Genomic DNA, 17820 nt, shown 5'->3' with positions numbered 1-17820 from the left:
CTTTCCCATCATGGATGTTTCTGTCTTTCTCTCCCTCTCAGTTCCTCTCTGAAAGCAATTTTATTAAAAAGCAAACATGGGATCACATGAGAAAGAGGCTAGCCCCGCTCACACACATGATCTCCCTGGTCCCTGACACTTGGGGAAGTAACAGAAGTGTTTTTTGTGTACTTCCCAGGTCATCCTAAGAGGGTTTTTTTTATCCTCCGTTTTTATTAAAGTCAGTTAAGAAATTAATGCGAGGGTTCCACAGACCACAGTTTGAAAAGGTTGTTCTGGATAAATCGGGGAGAGAATCCCAACTGGCCCCTGCCTTTCCCTCCTCTTCTCTTCCCAGAATCCCTCTCCATAAGGCGGAATCTGCGCCCCCAAACTGAGCTCACAGCTTTTCCCCTGGGACCTTCTAGGAGAGACCTCACCCTGGAAATGCGACAGGGAGTGTCCTCAGCCTGGGCGGGAGGTGGAGGGACAGGCGTGTCCCCTCTGGGACAGGGAGCAGTTTGTGCCTGAAGACACCAGGCCCACAGACACCCACTGTGGTTTCTACACCCCAGCTGAGTGTGCGCCTCTATACACAGCACCGTCCACACTGTCTAACGGGGTTTATCCATCCCATCCGCCAAATTAGAGGGTCAGCCGTGTAAAAAACATGCAGGTGTAAGAAGCAACCTACTGAAAACCCAGTTCCTACCTGATTTTGTCTGTAACCCGACAGAATCTCACAGAAATAGGAATGGAATAAACACACAGAAAATGGGTAAAACAACTCTTCATTCTCCCATGTGTTTATCTTCCTCTAGGAAATAAACTCTCCACTCACGCAGGAGGGATGCTACCCAAGTCCAACATCAGACATGTGCCAATGGAAGGCGGGTATTGCTCATACCCACACTGAGATCAAATTTACATAACATCTTCAATATTCCTTTTAAAGAGAGGGAGAGAGAGAAAGAGAGAGAGAGAGAGAGAGAGAGAGAGAGAGAGAGAGAGAGAGACTTCTTTCAACAGCTGCACTGCTCAAAGGGAAACGTATTTCCTCAATAATTTCATGTAACTTTATTAACCTCCTTAGATTAGGAATTGACTTGAACATCTCCCAGGGCAGCATTTGTTTCACATGGATTGTTGTGGATTTTATATGATGAATGGTATTGACGAAATGATTACCAAATAAGGATCATTATTGATGATGTCTACATATTTCTCATCTCAACTGTGATTTCAAAAACCCAGGAGTTCTAGGACCCCTCAGGAGCAGCAGGGAGGGGCTGACAGGGGAAAACAGGGCCCTAGAAGGAGGCAAGAGCAGGAGGAGCCCGAACACCCATCTCTCCACACTGCGGGGTCCTGTGTGCAGGGAGCCCTGGGCCTGTGGGACGATGACGGGGAACATTGACCCTGTGCTGTCACACGGGGGGACACCCAGAGAATGAGACCAAAATTCACCCATGAAAACAGGAACGGGCATAATATCTACCAAAGCAAACAAACCACAAACACTCAGGAGGTGAGGGCGGAGGGGGGGACCCAGGCCTGAGCCCAGACTGACATTTGTATAATTCAATTAGGGATCCCCCTGAAAAGTCTGGTCCCCACCTGGCAGCACCCATAGTTATTAACAATCTTATTGACTATTTCCCCTATGCATGTAATCATATTTTAATTAAAAAACTGTGATCCTCCATGTCGTAGTCAATAAATTATTGACGGTATCATTTGTGGTGGCCATGTAATGCTACATGGGGGGAAGTATTGATGATTGAGCTCCACAGTGTCAGTGGCTAGTATTCTCTCTTCTTCCAATGGAATTCTCGCCTTGTGATCCAATGGAGACCACTCTGTCTACTGTCAGAATGAGAGTTTTCCCTCTAGAAAGCCGTCTCCTTTTCCCTCAGAGTCCACATCGAAGACCCCCAAGAAGGCCCGGAGAATGACGTATGGGGACAAGGGTCCTTGAGGCCACAAAGCCAGACTAGAGCGCGGAGGATTCACAGAGTTCTCCCTCGGTATTTTCTCAGGCTCCACATAAAGGATCTGAACGCAGAAACCATGACGTTGTTCACGACTGTAACAAACAAAAACACCCCCCTGCACGTCACAGACCAATCTTGGGCGAGGAAGGAAGGCAGGGACCTCAGTTGTAATCTGGGGGACGTAAGTCTTTCTCAGTCCATCCTGCGACTGCCCGAACGGCCTTGGCATTGACTCTCTTCAGACTCGAGAAGAAATCAGCCACCTTCTGAGGACTGAAAGGGCGAGGGCTAGGCCCTCCACCTTGCCCCAGGGTAAGGGCTAGGCCCTCCACCTTGCCCCAGGGTAAGGGCTAGGCCCTCCACCTTGCCCCAGGGTAAGGGCTATGCCCTCCACCTTGCCCCAGGGTAAGTGCTCCATCTTACCTTGGCCACATGCTTGGCAAGGAGCTTCTTCCCGGAAGTCTAAGCCTCTGCTAGCCACACCCAGGAACAAGACACAGACTTGTGCCTGGCCAATCGGCAGAGCACAGTCCTTTCTCCTCCCCTTCCTCCAACTCCCCCTATATAACCGGTCTCCACACAGAGTTATCTCTCTCTCTGCTTCCTGTCGCTGCGTCGGCAAGGTGGGGGAGCCGAGCTAGCTCGAATAAAGACTCTTATGCTTTTGCATCGGACTGGCTGGCTCCCTGATGTGGTTTCTTGGGGATCCTGAAATCTGGGCATAACAAGGACCTGCCTCCACCCTGCCTCCCTACACTGTGTTGGGCAGGAATTCCGACCGCTGCCGGGATGCAGGAAAACGAGTTAAGGTTTCTTGTCAACATTTGTTTGGGGACTTGATGGAGTCAACCACTTTCTCTATAAAACTCCTACACTGTCCACAAGAGTAAGACACTCATTCTGTGAAGTAATAAAGGGTCACAATGCATCGGGAAAAAGTTCCCTTCTCTCAAGGGGCCGTGTGGAGTCACTAATTGGATTGGAGGCCCGTGGTCCCTTCACTCCTGTCCAGGTAGAGTTGCCAACAGGTAGCCCTCGGCGTCCCTTGAGAAGAAACTCTCAGGTTCCATTCCCATCTGTGTGTTTCTACACCGACTGCTTCATCCTGACTTCCTTACCCTCCAATGGAACTGCTTCCCTTATCTTATCCGTCTCTGCTCAGGAATGTACAGTGTCCCATGGGGCAGAGTGACTCGCCCTAAATTACAAGATCTGTGAGATCCCTGTGATCTCATTAAATCGTCTCCTTTTATTATTTCATTCAAAAGGGGAAGTGGGACAGCTGGCATCCTGACTAACTTTCGGGGCTGTGACAGCCCATGTGGGGCGCCGCATTAGGATGCATTGGGGGTACAGTAGGATTGCCCAACCGGTGAAAGGGAGCCATCATTTAAGTTGGGTGGTTTGAGGAAGGTAAGGGCTGAAAATCCCCTTCTGGAGAACAAGTACATTCTCACCAACATGGGTAGGGGTTCTTTTCTCTACACTTTTGCCAACAGGCATCTCTCCGTTCGGTTCATCTGTCCTTCTGAGCCTTTCACTCTCTCCCTCGTCCCATGTGTGATCTCTTGTCATCCCGTGGGTGACGCTCTGCCTCTGACTCCCCCTGACATCCCATCCTGCTCTCAGTCTCTAGGTGCAGGGAGTGCGGCCAATGCATTTGTCAGCATATTTGAAACAACTTACTTTCCCACCAGGAATATCTGAGAGAGAACGAGTCCACATTCTTGTGAACAATTGATTTTGTCTGACTTTGTCATTCTCAATGCTGGGAGGGGTGCAGCAATATCACATTATGGCTGAATTTCAGTTTCCCCCTCTGGCTAAAACTGTTGGGCAATTTTCCTAACTGTACGGGCCATGTAACCATCCTCAAAGGACGATGCACTGGACATGGTTCATGAGTGAGTGGGACTCTGGTAATGGGCCAGCATCTTCAATTATTGGGACACTGTTGTTATAAATGGATCTGAGAAAGTGTCTGGTCTTTGCCCCTGGCTCCTGGCACTGAGCTCCTACAACCCTGGGCATCTCCTGAGTGACAAGTGTCTCTGGGACGCTGAGGAGATAGATGGCTCTTGGCTGAGAGGCCTGGAGGCTTCAGGGTGGGGGCTGGTCCCCAGAAAGACCAAGCTGAGCAGAGGGTTGGAACGCCCAGGCCCTAGAAGTAGGCAAGAGCAGGAGGCGCCTGAGAATGCATCTCTCCACACCACAGTCCCGTGTGCAGGAACCCCTGGGCCTGCAACAAAAAAGAGCCCTGATACTGTGAGACGGGGACACCAAGAGAATTAAATCAAAACTCCTACACAAACACAGTTACAGGCATCATAGCCACAAAAGCAAAGAAACAACAAACACCCAGAAGACAGGTTCTGAGGGCCAGACCCAGACCTGAGCCTAGGATGACGAGGGTCCTGGAGATGCGCTGCATTAGAAGTGACAAGAACTGGGGGATGTGAGTCCCTGTGACCACAGGTCCTGGTGGGACAGGGATCCACTGAGGGACAAGGTCAGAGGAGCAGAGAGGTGACCCGGCCGAGGAGTGGCCACGTCAAAGCCCACGATGCACTGAGCACCACCTGGGCACAGGCACCGACCTCACTCCGGTCTCACAGCCCCTCCATCCCCCCTGCAAAGAGCACAGAATACACAGGAATCTGCAGAATCCTTGGTGCTTCCATTTATTTCCTCTGAGAAAATACTTAATTAGAGGATCTCCTTTAATTACCCGTCACCAGTCACGGCAAGAATTAAAAAACCAGGTGAGCCCGGCTGTGGTGGCTCAGTGGGTTGAGCGTCTCCACATGGACCAAGAGTTCCTGCGTTGATTCCCAGTCAGGGCACGTGCCTGGGTTGCAGGCTTGATCTCCGGTGGGGACGTGCAGGAGGCAACCGATCAATGAGTCTCTCAAATCATTGATGTTTCTATATCTCTCTCCCTCTCCCTTCCTCTCTGAAATCAATAAAAATATTAAATTAAAAAAAAAAACCCAGGTCAATCCACAGTCTCATTTCAACACAGAGCAGGAAGTTGCAGCTCACAGCCCCAGGGGGTAAAGGCAGGGATCCGGAGGGCCCAGCCCCGCCTCTGCTGACAGGAAAGCGCCTCTGCTGACAGGAAAGCGTGAGGAGCAGGGCTCTGCCAGCCCCCCAATCAGAGGTTCTTGAGTCAGGAAGTGGAAGCGTGAACACATCTTCCATCACTCGGTCCCCACAAGGCAGCTGCCTCACGCTGTGGAGGACAAGCATCATGAACAGACTCAGGTCAGTGGCTGTAACTGGTAACATTCTCAGAGTCCACTTCATGCTCACAGTGTCCCTCACACTCCCCAGCACCCAGTCCTCCCCTCTGCCCATCCCTCCCCACGGCAGGGTCTCACCTCTAGTAGCCGAGAGAGAGACACATCAGAGCCCTGGGCACTGTCACTGCCTGAGGGGGACAGACAACAGGATGGGGTCAGATCCCCAGGGTAGGAGACTAGGAGGAACTATGGGCAAAGGGGGGGGCGGGCATGGCTCCCGTCTGCCTGTCACAGGGTCTCAGGGGTCACCCCCCCCATACTCACTGGCAGCCTGAGCATAGCTCCCTCCTTCCCCACCTGCGGGAAGAAAACATCCTGTGAGAGACCAGGGAGGAGGCAGGGCCATGAGGTCCTAAAGGAAGCCCTAGTCCTGGGCCCCAGAGAAGTTTCCAGAACCCTGTAGACCTAGGGCAGGATCAGGAAACCTGTGGGAAATGCATATGTGGGGACGGGACCCACCGCCCTCCTGGAGGTCTGTGCTTAGCAAGGACCTGCCCTCTGACCTGGGGCTGCTGGGAACGGGGTCCCCACCACCAGCTCCCACGGGCCTCACTAAAGAGTAAGTGTGAGCACAGAGAGCCCCACACTGGCCATCACACTGTGGGGATAGTGCTTCCCATGAATGAGGCGGGACACACGTCTACCTGGGCTTGAACCCCCAGGGGGACAAGACACTCAGACCCCACCCCTGCCCACCTGAGCGCCTCCTCCGCCACATCACAGCTCCAACCACAGCTCCCAGCAGAGCCAGGACCCCGGCGAAGCCCATGATGATGATGATGATGAAGAAGGTGTGAGAAGGCGGCTCTGGGAGGAGAAGGGAAGGGAGGGTGAGGGCCCTGACCCCAGGCCTCAGCCCCGACCCCACTGAAGTCCCCCAGGGTCCCTGCTGCCCTGAGAAGAGGCTCTGTGCCCACGGCCCCTCCTCACCCCATCTCAGGGTCAGGGGCTCGGGCAGCCCCTCGTGCTCCACATGACATGTGTATCTCTGCTCCTCTCCAGGGGGCACCCCCACGGCCGCCCACTTCTGGAAGGTCCCGTCCCCCGCAGGCCTGGTCTCCACCAGCTCCATGTCCTGGGTCTGGTCCTCCCCGTCACGCTGCCAGGTCAGGCTGATGTCCGCAGGGTAGAAGCCCAGCGCCCAGCACCTCAGGGTGACCTCATGCTCAGAGATGCGGTGGTGGGTCACGTGTGCCTTTGGAGGGTCTGAGGGGAGGGGAGAAAATGCAGGAACTTTGCTTCCGCCATGGGACACTACGGTAGCACTCATGTGACCATCCTGAGAGTGGACAGCACACCTGGGTGGGGGAGGGAGCACACAGCCCACACACCAGCCTGCACAGAGGCTCCTGGAAGGACGTCCTAGTATTAGGAAAGTTATAGAATCAATGCGATGCAGCCCAGGGCAGGAGGCAGGTCTCTGAGGGGAGAAAAGTGATTTGTGGTCCCGACCTGAGTGGAGGCCATGTGACTCAGAAAAGCTGGGGTCAGGCCTCAGACACAGTGGGTGTGGGCAGTGGACAAGGCCTGAGAGAGATGGTCCCCGTGGGTCCCAGAGCCGCTGCAGAGCCCATGGGTACCGCTGATGGGCTATTTCAGGGGGTCTCCCTGCACCCCAGGAGAGCCTGTACCCCTTACTGTCCCTAAGAGGAGGAGGTGTCCCTCTGGTACCGGACCTGGACATCCAGGGGACACTGACCCCCTGTCCTGTCTCCTTGTAGGAGCCCCAGCCCCGGGGAGAGGAGGCCGCCCCAGGGCCCTGGTACCTGCGCGCTGCAGGATCTCCTTCCCTTTGTCCTGGTCCATGAGCAGTGACTTCACACACCGGCCCTCCAGGTAGCTCCTCGCACGCTCTGCCTCACTGGCCGCCTCCCACTTGCGCCGGGTGATCTGAGCCGCCATGTCGGCCGTGGTCCAGGAGGTCAGGTCCTCGTTCAGGGCGATGTAGTCGGCGCCATCGTAGGCGTATTGCCAATACGCACGGAGGAGGCGCCCGTCGGGTCCCACTTCGCAGCCAACCATGTACTGGATGGTGTGAGACCCTGACCCCGCCCGGCGGTCAGCACCGCCCCGCGGTCAGCCCCGCCCCGCCCGCCCCGCGGGGACAGAATCTTAAACTGAAAGTGACATTGGGTCAAAGTCCCGGGTGCTCCTCCCGGGTGGGGGCCGGGCGGGTTCCGCCGCCTCGGGGTGGACGCTCGGACCCGGACCCTCAGGGCGACCCCGGCCCGTCCGTGGGGAGGGGGGTGGTGACGGGCCCGGCGCGCGCCTCACCGTCCTCGCTCTGGTTGTAGTAGCCGCGCAGGTTCTGCAGGCTCAGTCGGAAAGTCTGTGCGATTGCCTTGAACTTCTGCGTCTGCCGGTCCCAAAACCCCGGGTCCTCCTGCTCCACCCACGGCTGCTGCATCCACGGCGCCCGCGGCTCCGCCCTCGGACTCGCCGCGTCGCCGTCGAACCGCACGAACTGCGTGTCGTCCACGTAGCCGACGGCGAGGAAGCGGGGCTCCCCGCGGCCGGGCCGGGACACGCTGGTGTAGAAATACCTCAGGGAGTGGGGGCCTGGGGGGCGGACGGAGGGCAGGGCCGGGGCTGGACACGCGCCTTCGGGGTCCCGCGCCCCCGCCGGGTCCCCTCGCTCATCCCCGCACAGCGGTCCCCTCCGACCCCGCACTCACCGGCCCAGCTGGGGGTCAGGACCAGCGCCCCCGAGAGCAGCAGGAGGAGGGTGGGGGGCCTCAGGACCCCCATCCTCGGCGTCTGGGGGACCATCCGAGCCTGGGCGCTTCCGCGGAGGAGTTATAAGCGGAGCCGCGGGGACGCTGATTGGCTGCTCAAGAAACCGCTCAGCCAATGGGAGTGAGAAGTGTGGCCGCGTCACGAGTCTCCAGGAGGGAGGCGCCGACACAGGTTGGAGAGGAGAAGTGAAACCCAGGCGCTGGGGTGTCCCCCACAGGGAGCTGCACCCCCAGACTCTGTCCCCTGCGGAGACCTGAGCGCAGGCCTGGGCGCTGGGACTCGGTCCTGTCCCGCCTCCTGCGCGGGGCGCCCGTCACACTGTCCCCGAGGCCTGGCCCAGGCGCTGTGCTGTTCAGGGACTTTCCAAGATTTTGGTGTCACCATCTCTGTGCGGCCTCACACACAGGCAGGCGCCCAGACAACCTTGTGGATGTGGTGACGTCATCATAGTGACCACTCACGGAGTCACACAGGGTGAAAGTTATTATCCATGTCGCATGCTCACTGCCTGTGAGATGGTAACAGAAGTCATGTTTTTATGAAAAACACCAGTTTCCCAAGTGAACAGGGAGGTGAGAGGAGGGGACCTGCTGCCAGGTTACATCCTTGCACGTCTCCCTGGGAGACGCTGGGTTTTCATATTTGATTCTGAGTTTTATCTGTTATTGTGGCTGCAGCAGATTAAGAAATAGGCGGCCCCACAGAAATGGGCAGGAGCAGTGTTGTTACTCCCCTTTTCAGATAAGGGAGGATGGTCACCTGTGACAGTCACTACGACCACACAAGTGGTAGTTTTCGAAAAGGGCTTTGCAAAGTGAAACCTGAAACCATATTGACTATATTCTTCTAGTTTTGATTTTTTTAAATATATATTTTTTAATTTCAGAGAGAGAGAGGGAGATAGAAACATTAATGATGAGAAAGAATCATTGATCAGCTGCCTCCTACATGCCCCACACTGGGGATGGAGCCCACAACCCCGGCATGTGCTCTGACAAAAAGTTGAACTGTGACCTCCTGGTTCATAGATCAATGTTCAACCACTGAGCCAGGCTGGCTTGGGAATATTGAATAGTTTCTGTTCTGTTCTGTCACAGTCCCCATTGCTGTCTTGCTGGGTGGCTCTTGTCCTCATGCAGGTTATGTAAAGTGATGCCTTGTGTCTCTAAGTCCCAGAGACCTTCCTGTGCTGATGCATTTAATCACATCATCGAAGCTCACAGGTGTTGCTGTTCCCACAGAGCCCCTAGGAAAGCGTGTCAGCACTGGGAAGCGGCCTAGCTCACGTGGAGGGACACACCTGTTCCCACATTCTGGTTTTCTCTTGGGAGCTGACATTTTATCAAGACAATAGGACTGTCAGTTGGCACCTGCCAGGTGATATTTCTTGAAGGGAGAAGCTCACGTTCATGTCTGAGAAAGTGTGAGCCAATTCACCAAATCTCAGCAATGCTAGTGTCTGTGTCATTCATTCGTGCACATAAACATGGGCCAGACCTGGTGTGGCTCAGTGGCTGAGCATTGACCTATGAACCAGGAGGCCAGGGTTCCATTCCCGGTGAGGGCACCTTCAGGGCTTCATATCCCCAGTGGGGGGCGTCCAGGAGGCAGCCCATCAATGATTCTCTCCCATCATGGATGTTTCTCTCCATCTCCCTTCCTCCTGAAATCAATAGAAATACATTTTTCAAAAAAATTTTAAAAAGAGTTGGCCAGCCCTATCCGGTTTGGCTCAGTGGATAGAGCGTTGGCCTGTGGACTGAAGGGTCCCAGGTTCGATTCCGGTCAAGGGCATGTACCTTGGTTGAGGGCACATCCCCAGTAGGGAGTGTGCAGGTGGCAGCTGATCGATGCTTCTCTCTCTCATCGATGTTTCTAACTCTCTATCCCTCTCCCTTCATCTCTGTAAAAAATCAATAAAATATATTTAAAGAAATAAAAAGAGTTGGCTGGAAGCGGCTGTGGGAAGGAGAGTGAAGGGGGAGGGGCAGCCGCGGGAACAGCTGTGAAGGCCCCCCCGACCCCCAGTTCCTGTGAGGTCCTGGCCGCCTGCGCTGTCGCTGTCGCTGTGCCCGTGCCCTGCGGCCCCAGTGATGACCTGATGGGAACACGTGGGGCCCACGCGGCCGTGTCTGTGTGAAAGGACGCGTGGGGAGCCGTGCTTGTCGGGCGGAGTGGGGGGGGGAGCACTCCCCTGTGGGCTCCTCCCGCAGGTGGCGTCTGGGACGCGGCCCCCCACTCTGAGGCGGGGTCCCCATCAAAGGACGCTCCCGTCCGTGGGGTCCTTCCCTTCCCTCAGGAGTTTAGAGGACGTGACGCGGGGCCACCTTCCCAGGGCTCAGCCCGGATCCCTCCAGGCCCGAGCCCCCTGCCGGCGCTGGACCCGGGGGACCCGGGAAGGAGAGCGCTTCCCACGCGGAGCCTGCACCTCCCAGCGCTTCTCCCTCCCGGATTCCCCGCGGTTTCCCTGTGACACACGGGCCTCCCGCGGAGGAGCCCTGAGCAGCGTCACTGTGAATATCACAGCAACTGCCATCCACAGGTGAGATCGTCAATAGTCACGCCCAGCAGCCCAGGAACCCAGGGGCTCCACGACCCTTCAAATAAGCAGCTACAGACACAGAGCGAGGAGGCAGGAAGCAGGACATGGCAGGTCTGCATCAGCCACATGAGCGTCCCCTGAGGCGGGGACACAGAGAGCAGAAATGGAGGCAGCACATGGCAGTGGTAACAGGGCCGCCTGAGTCAGGGTGCAGTGGGGGCCTCTGGTCTCAGGGGATCGCATGGGGAGGCCTTGCAGGGGAGAAGGTGCCACAGGCCTGCGGGTGACTGCAGGGGAGGCACGTTGGAGACACCGGCTCTGGCCAGGGGGACAGTGACCATGGCAGCGGAGATGGACCCCAAGATGGCAAAGCTCATGTTACACCCTGAGTGGGAGCAGAACCCCGTGTCTACATTTCAGTGATGAACTAGAAACCCAAGTGACACCTCTATACACAGCACCGTCCACACTGTCTAACGGGGTTTTATCCATCCCATCCGCCAAATTAGAGGGTCAGCCGTGTAAAAACATGCAGGTGTAAGAAGCAACTCGCTGAAAACCCAGTTCCTACCTGATTTTCTCTGTAACACGACAGAATCTCACAGAAATAGGAATGGAATAAACATACAGAAAATGGGTAAAACAGCTCTTCATTCTCCCATGTGTTTATCTTCCTCTAGAAAATAAACTCTCCACTCACGCAGGAGGGATGCTACCCAAGTCCACCATCAGACATGTGCCAACAGAAGGCGGGTATTGCTCATATCCACACTGAGATGGAATTTACATAACATCTTCAATATTCCTTTTAAAGAGAGAGAGAGAGAGAGAGAGAGAGAGAGAGAGAGAGGGAGAGAGAGGGAGAGAGAGAGAGAGAAGGAGAGAGAGACTTCTTTCAACAGCTGCACTGCTCAAAGGGAAACGTATTTCCTCAATAATTTCATGTAACTTCATTAACCTCCTTAGATTAGGAACTGACTTGAACATCTCCCAGGGCAGCATTTGTTTCACATGGATTGTTGTGGATTTTATATGATAAATGTTATTGACGAAATGATTACCAAATAAGGATCATTATTGATGACGTCTACATATTTCTCATCTCAACTGTGATTTCAAGAACCCAGGAGTTCTAGGACCCCTCAGGAGCAGCAGGGAGGGGCTGACAGGGGAAAACAGGGCCCTAGAAGGAGGCAAGAGCAGGAGGAGCCTGAACACCCATCTCTCCACACTGCAGGGTCCTGTGTGCAGGGAGCCCTGGGCCTGTGGGACAATGACGGGGAACATTGACCCTCTGCTGTCACACGGGGGGGGGGTGCACCCAGAGAATGAGACCAAAATTCACCCGTGAAAACAGGAACAGGCATAATATCTACCAAAGCAAACAAACCACAAACACCCAGGAGATGAGGGCAGAGCGGGGACCCAGGCCTGAGCCCAGACTGACCTGCCCCAGGAAGGCCTCGCTGTCCAGGGTCCAGGAGATGGGCTGCATTAGGACACGTGACGAGGCCTGGGGGATTGAGTCCCTGTGACCACAGGTCCTGGTGGGACAGGGTCCCACTGAGGGACAAGGTCAGAGGAGCAGAGAGCTGACCCGGCCAGGGAGTGACCACATCAAAGCTCACGATGCACTGAGCACTGACCAGGCACAGGCCCCGGACACGCTAAGTCCTCACAGCCCCTCCTGCCCCCCCCTGGCACAGGCTCAGCACTGCTAACACATGGGACCTGCAAAGTTCTCAGCGCTTCCATTCATTTCCTCTCAAACTTTAGGATCTTCTCCTTTAATGAACCCATCAACGCTTCATGGCAAGCAAGGAACAAAGTCACATCCGAGTCTCATTTCAGTACGGGAGAGAGATCTTGTAGGTCAGAGCCCCAGGGAGTAACAAGAGTGATGGGGAGGGTCCAGCCCACCTTTGCTGGATTCCTCAAGCTGCGTCCCCTCCACCAGGCCTCCAGCTGTGAGACTGAGAGCAGGGCAGCTCCCAGGCAAGTGGCGACTTGGTGAGGAGATGACTCTGTTTGTGAGAGAAACCCCTTCCCCCTCCACATGGAGAGGCTCCTGCTCTTAGTCAACTGACCGCGTCTCTGGGACTCCCCATCGCTCAGCGCAGGCCCAGTCTCCTGCGTGTCCATGGAGACAGCACAGTGCATGCAGCTCCCAGAACCCGCCCTCCTCTGGGGACACAATGCCCACCCGGGGTGCAGGGCCGACCCAGGAAGCCTTCCCAGAGGAGGCGGCAGGAAGGACGAATCCAGGACTCAGACCCACAGAGCTGCTGGGGGATACGCAGCCTCCTTTCCAGGCTCCCGGTTGCCCGACTGTCCCTCCTGGGACTGACCAGTCCCTCCATCCTTGGCCCTGCAGGTGTGGCCCTGGCAGCAATGAGCCTGAGTCAGGGTCGGGGTCTAGGTAAGAATTGAGGGCGGGGCTGAGGGACTCCCGGGTCAAGTTATCATGGACATTGTGTCCACACGTCTACACACTTCTGACAGCATCTCGCATGCTCTTCCTACTTGCCTTGTTTTTTCCTTCGGTTTCTGTTGGTTCCATATTATTTCCCCTCCAGATGTATCGGGGTGTCATGGACATGGAACATGGTGTAATGACTTGATATATGAATATATTGTGAATTGATGACCACGATATGAGTCGTTACATATCCATCCCATCACTCAGTCACCACTGATGTGACTTAAGATCTACTCTTAGCAATTGTTTTTACGTCATTATTATTATTGACACTATTACAGATGTCCCCATTTTCCCTACTGTTACCCACCTCCTTCCAGCCTCCAGCCCCCATCCCCTCAGGCCATCACCACACTGTTGGCTATGACCATGGGCTATGATGTGTATATATCCTTTGGCCAATCTCTTCACCTTCTTTCTTCAGTTTCCCCTCTTCCTTCCCCTCTGAGATCTGTCAGTCTGCTCCATGTATCCATACCTCTGTTTGTATTTTATCAGTTTATTCAGTTCATTGATATAAAGTGACATCATATGGTATTTGTGTTTCTCTGCCTGGCTTGTTTCATTTAGCATAATACTCTCCAGGTCCATCCATGCTGATTCAAAGGGTGAAGGTTTCTCTTAGCAAATTTCAAGTCTACAATACGTACTGTTGAGTCTACTATAGTCCTCATTACTTAGGCTGTTTCCATGTCTTGGCCATCCTATATAATAAAAAGCTAATATGCAAATCAACCAGACAGCAGAACTACTGGTCACTATGACAGGCATTGGCCACCAGGGATCAGACGCTCAATGCAGGGGCTGCCCTCTGGTGGTCAGTGCGGTCCCACAGGGGGAGCGCAGCTAAGTCAGAAGTCCGGCTCACAGTGGCAAGCACAGAGGCGGTGCTAGTGCCCTCTCCCACCTGCACAGCAGCGCTAAGGATGTGGGACTGCTGGCTTAGGCCAAGGGGGAGCGGGCCTAAGCCATTAGTCAGATATTCCCCAAGGGCTCCCAGACTGTGAAAGAGCGCAGGGCTGAGGGACCCCGCCCCGCAAGTGCACGAATTTCGTACACCAGGCCTCTACTTGTAAATAATGCTGCAATGAACATGAGGATGTAGATAGCTCTTCAAGATATAATTTAATTTCTTTCAAGTATATACTCAAAAGTGGACTTGCTGGATCATATGGTAGTTCTACCAGTCACAGCAAGAATTAAAAAACCAGGTCAGCCTGGCTGTGGTGGCTCAGTGGGTTGAGCATCGCCCCATGGACCAAGAGGTCCTGGGTTTGATTCCCAGTCAGGGCATGTGCCTGGGTTACAGGCTTGATCCCCGCTGGGGGCATGCAGGAGGCAACCGATCAATGAGTCTCTCTCATCATTGACATTTCTATCTCTCTCTCCCTCTCCCTTCCTCTCTGAAATCAATAAAAATATTTAAAAAATAAAATAAAAACCAGGTCAAGCCAGTCTCATTTCAATACGGAGCATGAAGTTGCAGCTCACAGCCCCAGGGAGTAAAGGCAGGGATCGGGAGGGCCCAGCCCGCCTCTGCTGACAGGAAAGCATGGGGAGCAGGGCTCGGCCAGCCCCCCAATCAGAGGTTCTTGAGTCAGGAAGTGGAAGCGTGAACACATCTTCCATCCCTGGGTCCCCACAAGGCAGCTGCCTCACGCTGTGGAGGACAAGCATCATGAACAGACTCAGGTCAGTGGCTGTAACTGGTGACATTCTCAGAGTCCACTTCATGCTCACAGTGTCCCTTAGACTCCCCATCACCCAGTCCTCCCCTCTGCCCACCCCTACCCACGGCAGGGTCTCACTAGAAGCCAAGAGAGACACATCAGAGCCCTGGGCACTGTCACTGCCTGGGGGACACACAACGGGAAGGGGTCAGAGCCCCAGGGCAGGAGACCAGGAGGAACTATGGGGGAAGGGGGAGCATGGTTCCTGTCTGCACTGTCACAGGGAGTCAGGGGTCACCCCCCCATACTCACTGGCAGCCTGAGCGTACCTCCCTCCTTTCCCACCTGCGGGAAGAAAGCATCCCGTTAGAGACCAGGGAGGAGGCAGGGCCATGAGGTCCTAAAGGAAGCCCTAGCCCTGGGCCCTAGAGAAGTTTCCAGAACCCTGTCGACCCAGGGCAGCATCAGCAAACCTGAGGGAAATGCATGTGTGGGGACTGGACCCACCGCCCTCCTGGAGGTCTGTGCTCAGCCAGGACTTGCCCTCTGACCCGGGACCGCTGGGAACGGGGTCCCCACCACCAGCTCCCACGGGCCTCACTAAAGAGTAAGTGTGAGCACAGAGAGCCCCACACGGACCATCACACCGTGGGGATAATGCTTCCCATGAATGAGGCGGGACACACGTCTACCTGGCCTTGAACCACCAGGGGGACAAGACACTCAGACCCCACCCCTGCCCACCTGAGCGCCTCCTCCCCCACATCACAGCTCCAACCACAGCTCCCAGCAGAACCAGGATCCCGGCGATGCCCATGATGATGATGATGATGAAGAAGGTGTGAGAAGGCGGCTCTGGGAGAAGGGAAGGGAGGGTGAGGGCCCTGACCCCAGGCCACAGCCCTGACCCCACTGAAGTCCCTGGGTCCCTGCTGCCTTGAGAAGAGGCTCTGTGCCCACGGCCCCTCCTCACCCCATCTCAGGGTCAGGGGCTCGGGCAGCCCCTCGTGCTCCACATGACATGTGTATCTCTGCTCCTCTCCAAGGGGGCACCCCCACAGCCGCCCACTTCTGGAAGGTCCCGTCCCCCGCAGGCCTGGTCTCCACCAGCTCCATGTCCTGGTTCTGGTCCTCCCCGTCACGCTGCCAGGTCAGCCCGATGTCCGCAGGGTAGAAGCCCAGCGCCCAGCACCTCAGGGTGACCTCACGCTCAGAGACACGGTGGTGGGTCACATGAGCCTTTGGAGGGTCTGACGGGAGCAGAGAAAAAGCAGGAACTTTGCATCTGCCATGGGACACTCCAGCAGCGCTCATGTGACCATCCTGAGAGTGGACAGCACACCCAGGTGGGGGAGGGAGCACACAGCCCACACACCAGCCTGCACAGAGGCTCCTGGAAGGACCTCCTAGTCCTTAGAAAGTTCTAGAATCAAAGTGATGCAGCCCAGGGCAGGAGGCAGGTCTCTGAGGGGAGAAAAGGGATTTGTGGTCCCGACCTGAGTGGAGGCCACGTGATTCAGAAAAGCTGGGGCCAGGCCTCAGACACAGTGGGTGTGGGCAGTGCACAAGGCCTGAGAGAGAAGGTCCCCGTGGGTCCCAGAGCCCCTGCAGGACGCATGGGTACCCCTGATGGGCTATTTCAGGGGGTCTCCCTGCACCCCAGGAGAGCCTGCACCCCTAACTGTCCCTGAGAGGAGGGGAGTCCCTTTGGTACCTGACCTGGACATCCAGGGGGCTCCCCCCCTGACCCAAGGAGGGGTGTCTGACACTGACCCCCTGTCCTGTCTCCTTGTAGGAGCCCCAGCCCCGGGGAGAGGGGGCGGCCCCAGGGCCCCTGGTACCTGCGCGCTGCAGGGTCTCCTTCCCTTTGTCCAGGTACATGAGCAGTGACTCCACACACAGGCCTTCCAGGTAGCTCCTCGCATGCTCTGCCTCACCCACTGCCTCCCACTTGCGCCGGGTGATCTGAGCCGCCATGTCGGCCGCGGTCCAGGAGGTCAGGTCCTCGTTCAGGGCGATGTAGTCGGCGCCATCGTAGGCGAATTGCCAATACCCGGGGAGGAGGCGCCGGTGGGGACCCAGCTCGCAGCCATACATGTACTGGATGGTGTGAGACCCTGACACCGCCCCGCGGTCAGCACCGCCCCGGGATCAGCCCCGCCCGCCCGCCCCGCGGGGACTGGATCTAAAACTGAAAGTGAAACTGGGTCAAAGTCCCCGGAGGCTCCTCCTGGGTGGGGCCGGGCGGGTCCCACAGCCTCCGGGTGACGCTCGGACCCGGACCCTCGGGCCGATCGCGGCCCATCCGTGCGGTCGGGGGTGGTGACGGGCCTGCGCGCGGCTCACCGTCCTCGCTCTGGTTGTAGTAGCCGCGCAGGGTCTGCAGGTTCCCTCTTAAAGTCTGTGCGTTTGCCTTGTAGATCTGCGTGTTCCGGTCCCAATACCTCGGCCTCTCCCGGTCCACCCACGGCTGCTGCATCCACGGCGCCCGCGGCTCCGCCCTCGGACTCGCCGCATCGCCGTCGAACCGCACGAACTGCGTGTCGTCCACGTAGCCGACGGCAAGGAAGCGGGGCTCCCCGCGGCCGGGCCGGGACACGATGGTGTAGAAATACCTCAGGGAGTGGGGTCCTGGGGGGCGGACGGAGGGCAGCGCCGGGGCTGGACACGCGCCTTCCCGGTCCCGCGCCCCCGCCGGTCCCCTCGCGCCTCCCCGCACAGCCGCCCCCTCCGACCCCGCACTCACCGGCCCAGCTGGGGGTCAGGACCAGCGCCCCCGAGAGCAGCAGGAGGAGGGTGGGGGGCCTCAGGACCGGCATCCTCGGCGTCGGGGGGACCATCTGAGTCCGGGCGCTTCTGTGGTGGAGTTCTAACCGGGAGCCACGGGGACGCTGATTGGCTGCCCAAGAAACCGCTCAGCCAATGGGAGTGAGAAGTGTGGCTGCGTCACGAGTCTCCAGGAGGGAGCCGCCGACACAGGTTGGGAGAGGAGAAGTGAAACCAGGGCGCTGGAGGGTCCCCCACACGGAGCTGCACCCCCAGACTCTGTCCCCTGCGGAGACCTGAGCGCAGGCCTGGGCCCTGGGACTCGGTCCTGACCCTCCTCCTGCGCGGGGCG

General features: G+C 56.6%; 1 protein-coding gene and 1 pseudogene across 1 annotated transcript; both read right to left on the bottom strand.

Moving 5' to 3' along the window:
- Positions 1-4638: 4638 nt before the first annotated feature.
- On the bottom strand, positions 4639-8060 carry LOC139000102 (HLA class I histocompatibility antigen, B alpha chain-like). The gene is made up of 8 exons (XM_070402379.1): positions 7951-8060; positions 7550-7834; positions 7042-7317; positions 6206-6481; positions 5972-6082; positions 5540-5572; positions 5354-5403; positions 4639-5205 (listed from the first exon to the last, which is right to left on the bottom strand). Exons 1-8 carry the CDS (start codon positions 8042-8044, stop codon positions 5143-5145), a joined length of 1188 nt encoding a protein of 395 aa, XP_070258480.1. The 5' UTR covers positions 8045-8060; the 3' UTR covers positions 4639-5142.
- Positions 8061-14604: 6544 nt separating this feature from the next.
- Positions 14605-17594, bottom strand: LOC139000101 (class I histocompatibility antigen, Gogo-C*0202 alpha chain-like; annotated as a pseudogene).
- Positions 17595-17820: the final 226 nt, after the last annotated feature.

Source organism: Myotis yumanensis, unplaced genomic scaffold, assembly GCF_028538775.1.
Source record: "Myotis yumanensis isolate MYYU_CA2020_CCGP unplaced genomic scaffold, mMyoYum1.0.hap1 SCAF_23, whole genome shotgun sequence".
Classification (NCBI taxonomy): Eukaryota; Metazoa; Chordata; class Mammalia; order Chiroptera; family Vespertilionidae; genus Myotis; species Myotis yumanensis.
The sequence above is the reverse complement of the archived record's forward strand: the minus strand, read 5'-3'. Positions and strand labels throughout refer to the sequence as shown.

Coding starts and splice junctions, on each gene's coding strand:
- LOC139000102 (XM_070402379.1), bottom strand. CDS start 8,044: ATGGTCCCCCAGACGCCGAGGATGGGGGTCCTGAGGCCCCCCACCCTC. Junction 6,482..7,041: donor GGAGATCCTGCAGCGCGCAG/GTACCAGGGCCC, acceptor CCCTCCCCTCAG/ACCCTCCAAAGGCACACGTG. Junction 5,404..5,539: donor GAGCTATGCTCAGGCTGCCA/GTGAGTATGGGG, acceptor TGTCCCCCTCAG/GCAGTGACAGTGCCCAGGGC.